At 51.6% G+C, this 6,831-nt stretch overlaps 2 protein-coding genes across 2 annotated transcripts; both read left to right on the forward strand.

Moving 5' to 3' along the window:
- Positions 1 to 201: 201 nt before the first annotated feature.
- On the forward strand, positions 202 to 1,738 carry B0H65DRAFT_445063 (uncharacterized protein; the record flags this gene model as incomplete). Its single annotated transcript, XM_062825712.1, has 5 exons — positions 202 to 346; positions 399 to 943; positions 1,019 to 1,138; positions 1,198 to 1,278; positions 1,397 to 1,738. The coding sequence occupies 5 exons, from the start codon at positions 202 to 204 to the stop codon at positions 1,736 to 1,738; spliced, it is 1,233 nt and encodes a 410-aa protein (XP_062678137.1).
- Positions 1,739 to 4,348: 2,610 nt separating this feature from the next.
- B0H65DRAFT_551554 (uncharacterized protein) lies at positions 4,349 to 5,645 on the forward strand (the record flags this gene model as incomplete). The annotated part of the gene is made up of 4 exons (XM_062829818.1): positions 4,349 to 4,365; positions 4,434 to 4,465; positions 4,543 to 5,246; positions 5,337 to 5,645. 4 exons carry the CDS (start codon positions 4,349 to 4,351, stop codon positions 5,643 to 5,645), a joined length of 1,062 nt encoding a protein of 353 aa, XP_062678138.1.
- Between the last annotated feature and the right edge of the window lie 1,186 nt (positions 5,646 to 6,831).

Here is a 6,831-nt window from a genome sequence, read left to right on the forward strand (position 1 = left end):
TACCTGCTCCGCTCTTCTTCTTGAATTCATATCCTCGCATTTCACTCGCCTTCCCAAAGAATGTTCGGGCATCAACCGATACCCATTATCTCCATCTCGGCACTATCATTTCCAATCTTGCGCTGCTCTCTTAACCCATGTCACTGTCATGATAACTGATCGTCGATCCTAGTCATCAAGCATCCCAGAACACAGGACAAGATGGCCGACAACACCAATATCGAGGCGCTGATCGAGTCACGCATCGAGGCGGCCATTTCCGCCGTGCAGGATCTGCCGCAGCTTCTAGAAGAAGCTGCTGAGAACAACTCAGTGGTTCTCCTTGACATGTGGTACAAGATCCTCAGTAAGTTTGACTCCCAACTCGACTTCTTGTCGACACATCTAACCGCATGTAGTCCACATGTACAACAATCTTGTCAGCCCGACTGGTACCCTTCGGTCACTTAATGAAATCGAGTTTACTATGGTGTCCGACCAAGAACGCCCCAGATACTCCGACTTCATCAAACTGGCACATCGCTGGCTGGTCGCCATGCATTGCGCCGGTGTCGGAGAACAAGCCTTTGCAAACCTTGCCCAGTACAAGCCGAGACTCAACGCCGAAGTTTTGGAGGTGCTTGCCCCGCATGAGCTCGAGCAATGCGAGAAAAGATCCAACATGAGGAAGGTCGTCGACCAGGAGTATCCGGGCCATATCAAGTCCGAAGCCGAGTTCCGGCTACGCAAGGGCGCCCTGATGACGACAACAGTTTACGAAACGGAGGATTCGGAGGTAGCAAACATTTCCCATACGGAGGAGGAGAAGATCGAGTTCGTGAAGAAACTGGTGAAGGCGATGGCAAACATGACGGGCATCGCCGACAAGGCAAACCATCACCACGTACAGGCGGTCAAGGCCATTTCCGGCTCCGTGGTTGAGGAGCTTGGCTGGGAATTCTATGTAAGTTCACCCATTACCTGTGTCACAGGAACGTATGTTTGGATGCATCTAACTAATCATAGCATCCTCCTACAGGTTTACGCACGAGAAGCGCAGCAGGGGCGTACCTGGGTCCTACCCTGGAACACCAGCTTCACCTGGCAAAGCTACGCCACATTCGAGGACCGTTGGGCAGACATTGTTGATTTCTTTCACGTAGGTCTACTCTATCATCTTGTCTAAGGAGAAGACTCTAACGTGATATGAACTTCTAGGAATGCAAATCGGCTGTGGCGAACGCGTTGCAGGCAACCTACATCCAGAGGTATACCTCTGACCCTCACAGAGAGCACACTGTAAGTGAATCTATACTTCCCGGTATCTCACCATCAGCATTGTCCAATTTTACCCTTTCTAACTCTTTTCTCTAAACCCAGCGTAAGGTCGGCCAAAAGCGCAACAATAACACCAGAGCGGCCAGGCGGCGGCAAATTCCCAAGCTGCTCAACAGCTGCAAGAGATTCAGGGCGTTGCCGCTGTTTCAGGCCCGACCCTTACGGCTGGGCCCTTACGGCTGTGGCTAATTCGGCCGAGGGCATCAATATTGCTCCGGTTGACCAAGTTGCCATGTCGCCAAACGTTGCTCCCGCTGTTGCGCCCGAGGTCGCCGCCATCACCAGCCCCTCTGAGGCTTCTATTGACGGAAACTTCCCTGCGGCTCCACCCAACAGCCCCATCATGAATCCCACTGCGCTGGCTCCCGGTGTTGCCGGTGTTAGAAGTGCTGATGATCCCCAAGATGGCTTCGATTTCTAGATACTCGAAGGACTTGAAGTTTCTAGTCAAGGACTAGGATCGTCGGGGACGTGTGGACTGAGTAGGCTTGACATAAAATCGTATCCTTTGTACAAGGGTGGGGTTGGCTCTCATGGTCATGCCAAGGAGTAGGCCAGGAGTCACAAGTTGTGATCTCAGCATCGGGATTCAAGGCAATCAAGCGTCAAATACACACCGGTCGCAGTCAACACAGGGGAGTCCTCCAGATGGTAGTCACCGCCCAGCTAGCTAGTTGTTGCTCATCTAGTTTTTATCAAGGATGAGACGGTGTTTGCCTTACAATGTTCTTTGGCAGTGTTTGGTATCGTGACTGTAATGCTATCCCGAGTGATCCTTTTGCCCTCTGAGTACAATGACATGATGTGATATTGCTCCATCCCCTTTGACATGTAGAGTTCCGTCAGCGCTTGTTTGACAGAGCCTTTGACGCTTGCATAACACACATGATCCTCATTCTTGGTCGCCTCTGGCGATATAAGGCTGACCTACGTCCACTGACTTAAGGATCACCCTTCCATCATACGTCGCAAGAGATTAACAGCCTTTGTCGAAGCCTTAAACTATCATATAGAAATACACGTCACTATGGACCGGGAGGGTCTCTCTTACCTTCACGTCCTCAACGCCGATCGGATCGAGGACGTCACGAAGACATTGTCAAACATTCTCCAAGAAGCAGCCGAGAACAACTCACCAGACGTCGACACGTTATGGAAGATTATCAGTAAGTTCAATTCCCATAACTTCCATATCGGACTCATCACAAGATGTTTTTGAGTTAACCACAGATAGCAGCGCACCTCTGGAACAAAATCTACTTTTCCCCTCCATGTCATCGCAGCCCTATCATACCCCTTGAACAAATTCCCTTGGACTCCATCCTATCAGCCGAAGACATCAGGACCCGAAAGTACGCTTCATTCATCCTAACGGTTTATAGCTGGCTGGTGTTTCACCATCAGACCAACACAGATGGACAGGCGCTTTCAGATATCGGCAGATACAAGCCGGGCTTGGACGAGGAAACGAAAAGGTACCTGGATAAAACCGCCACGGGGCGGTTCATCAATTCCGCTGCGCACTATTTCCTCATTCAGGGCGTGTTCGAGAGATGTGCGCAGAGGGGTAAGTTTTACGGGGCAAAGTATGCGCTGGAGAAGTGGGAGAGGGAGGAGGAGGAGAGGAAGAAGAAAGAGGAGCAACAGAAGGAACAGGAGGAACAGGAGGGGCAGGAGAGGCAGAAATAGGAGGATGTGGTTGATGCGAGGGCGGAAGACGGGGATTGCGGTGGGGAGTAGGGCCGGATCAATGTACCTATGTACCTTAATGAATGAAAACACTAATGAGGGGTACCCGACTCAGTGAACACCATCTTCATATCTCGTCGTTGACTTGTGAAACCATGATTGCAATGAAAGAGGATACAGGGTAGCGAAAATATGTGTTCTTAGAGCGATATGTCGGAAGGAGATGTTCGATCTTTCCCTTGGCTTTGCAAGGCAAGCTTCTAGAGGTATCGACAAGCCACTGGTGCCCGAATTATCTCACAGGGCAGAGAGAGACGTAGAACCACATAAATAGGGACGGACCACAAGGCGAGACAAAGCAAACGGCAAAAAGAAACGAAGGAAAAAGAAAAGAAAAAAAAGAGATGTGTGCGGTCCGGGATTCGAACCCGTGTCCTTTCACAGCCACCTGGGATTGTCGGTTGTATGGAGGCGGCCAACACACCCCCATACTACTGGAACCTTCCCAGTTTAGGAGCGAACGCGCTGACCACTGCGCCAACCGCACATTGGTTTCTTGTTGGAAAGTGTGCACAAAGACCTAATACATATACCCCGAGGGAAGGAGCCCGGGTAGCAGAAGGAGCAAGGCGACAGGCTTTTTTCCCCACCACCGCCTGATAAAAGTGACACCCCATTTCCTTTCTTTTCCCGTCGCTTACCGCACTATTTCCTTTCTCATCTTCTCCCCTCCTTCAAGCAATGTGCAAACTGCAACAGCGCGTCGAACCAACCGAACGATCAGCCATCAATCACCACCACTTCTTTGCTCGCTCTACCTACTAAAAACCTTTTACCTCCTTTCATTACCTCGTTTACTTTGACGCTGTACTGCTCACCTTCCTCTGACCAAAGGACGTCCATTGCAAAGGTCGCAAAGAGCCACCCAGCACAGGTGCTCAGAGCCGCCAACATCCCCAGTGAGACCACGGTCTGCTATCCTGAAAATAAGATCAAAGGTACGCACATCATGAATGACCACCAATCCCGGTCGGGCCGTCCCGTCCCTTCTCTTCATCCAGCCTATAAAGCATCCTTTCCCATCCCGCTTGCTTGATATGACCCTCTGTCGCTCTCTACCTTTATTGTATCTCGGCAAAATCACAGACAGAAAGCATCTCCCATACATTGAAAGTTCACCATCTGACATGACACTGATTTGCCACTGGGCCCAGACTACTAGCAAAAGCGCGACCCTCCCCGCGATCCCGTACTACAATCACAAACGGCTATCGTCACAAAACAGCATAAAAAGACCGATTGGTCCTGGTCGCGACCCACGAGACATTCGATCGTAGTCACCATGGCTGATAACGAAGTGTACAACCTGTTGACTTGCACCTTGAGACGTTCCACTGGGTACTCGAGGATGCAGCTGCCAGAAACAGCCCCTTCCTTGAGGTTTGGTGGGACATCATTCGTAAGTCACCCTTCTGCCATTTAGTAGACACAGAGGGGCAATGAGAAGAGGTACAGAGGATGCTGATCCCATTACAGTCCAAATCCAAAACAACCTGGTCGCTCCCCAGGGCCACGTGAAACCACTCCGCGAAATCAAAGCGATAGAACCATGGCATGAGAACCACGACCTCTTTGCCTTCAGAGCATACGATTGGCTCGAGCTTCATCACCTGTGTAAGACCTCAGAGGCCGCAATAAGGGGTATCGCCCTCACGTACCCAAACAAACAGTCGGTCGTTGAAGGACTTGCCGAGCACGAATTAAAAGTGGTACAGAAGAGAACGAGGGACATGGAGTTGGTGGCCGATATAACTTTTAAAGGGATCATGAAGTCCAAGGCAGAGTTTTGGGTGAAGGAGACCATCTTGATGGCGAAGAGCGAGCCACCCGCCAGACCGGAGGCAGGGATTGAGGAGCCTTTGCAAGACAGCGAAGCACACGTACGGGACGACAATAAACAGGATGAGGGTGCGTCGGAGGACAAGCATGCATCGGAACAGGAAGACAGGGGAGAGGAGGCACAAGTCCCCGAAGCCTTCTACCTTCAAGCCAAGAACCTTCCAGTTGCAGAACACCCGGCTGTCAACGCGGCTCGCAACCTCTCCGCGCTGAATACGACAGCCGCGTCTGATCAACCCAGTCCAACGAGCCAGAACATTCCGGAATTCAAAAACGCTGCAGCCGGCGGCTCGGAGAATAGCGCTCTTGAGGAAGCTCCGTCTCAGCTCACCTCATCAATGGTGAGTCCTGTTCCATAGAATGGACAGGAACATCAGGAGGGAGTCGGTAGAGCGGCGCCCATACAAGCACCTGGGGGTTACGATCAACAGCACATTTCCCGGAACCCGAACATCAGCGGCAGGGAGCAAGTCAACCACGATCCTGCGCCTCCTGTTCTACCAGAAGAATTGTTGGTCTACAACTATCCACCTCCGCCCGGATTCCCTGGTGTAGGTGGTCCGGTGGACCAGCGACACAACGGCCCGGCACATGGCGCTTACATCCAGACGCCCAGCACTATTAACGACAACGATTTGCCGACCCCTGAAGGATCCTTCACCGGACACGACAGATTCATGCAGACTGAGAGGGAAGCCCACCCGGTCGGCGACTCGCGCAAGAAGCGAAGAATCCATTGAGGAGGAAAGTTATGGTTACACCGCTGCTCTGATCTGGAGTACCTCGCCCAGGAGATGGAAACCGCCAAGGAGGAAGCCGAGGCTCGTCTCGCGAGGGTATGTCAACTGGAACCCGACGTGCCTTCAACCTTCATAACTGCGCTATGAAAAGTATGCTCAACTTCTCGGGCTTCCCTATCTCGTCCATGTTGGCACCTTAAGGGCGAGATGAGACAGAAGGCCTCGAATGACCAACTAGAATTGCAACACTCACGGGCAACAACAACCCCTCAAGCTCGCAACTAACCTTCATCTCTTTCTTCCCTCAAGCTCGCTCGTCAAGGCGCATGCGCGACGAGTATGAATGATATTCCGAGCCTTCCTACGATGCCGACGAAGAAGACGAAAACGGCGCTGCGGTCAACATCAACCACCAAAGCAGTAGTAACAACAGCATGAACAGCAGTAGAAACATCCATTCCACCAGTGACTACCACAACCAGTCGGTGTCCACCTAAATCTCCATTAACCAGAAGAACGACACACAAATAGCTTCGAAGTCGGTCACAAGGTCTACTCTGGGATCCTCCCAGACTGGACGTCTCCCTTTCCAAGGCTTAGTACTAGCACTATCACAAAGCTGCCAGAAGTTCTCTGCCGTCAGCAGAGTTGCGAGCGGCAGAGTCGCCAACCACCACACCACCAACGGCCGTATCACCAACGGTTGCATCAGCAAGACGAAGAAGACAGGACCTATTGATCCACATGGTCAATGTGGCCGATTCTTCCGCCGCGGCGCCAGGGGTTCTGGTAACCGCAGTTACCTTGCATCGGCCTACGGCAGACAGGCTCGATGCGGGCGACTTCCTTGGCTATGACGAAGACGGTGCTGACATAGAGTTCAAAGGGGAAGACGAGTATGGAATGGACTTGGCTCAATGATCGTAGGAATCGGGTTGTGTAATCAGAAGGGATTAGTGTGAGCAGGAGAACTAAGGGAAAAGGGTGGCCAACATGAATGTTTCACACTTTTAGATAGTAGGTACGAATGTCTTTCTCGGAAGTCACCAGCCCTACAACTAGGGCTTTGAGTCGAAGTGAACCGAGTGAACGTAGCCAAAGAGGCAAAAGACTTGTCAAGAACATGTTCAGGCCGAGCAAAAAGGCAGTACATGGAGAGAGTCGGGGTCCCTCGATAGAAGTATGT

This window comes from Neurospora tetraspora, assembly GCF_033439725.1.
Source record: "Neurospora tetraspora strain CBS 560.94 chromosome Unknown B0H65scaffold_7, whole genome shotgun sequence".
NCBI classification, from domain to species: domain Eukaryota; kingdom Fungi; phylum Ascomycota; class Sordariomycetes; order Sordariales; family Sordariaceae; genus Neurospora; species Neurospora tetraspora.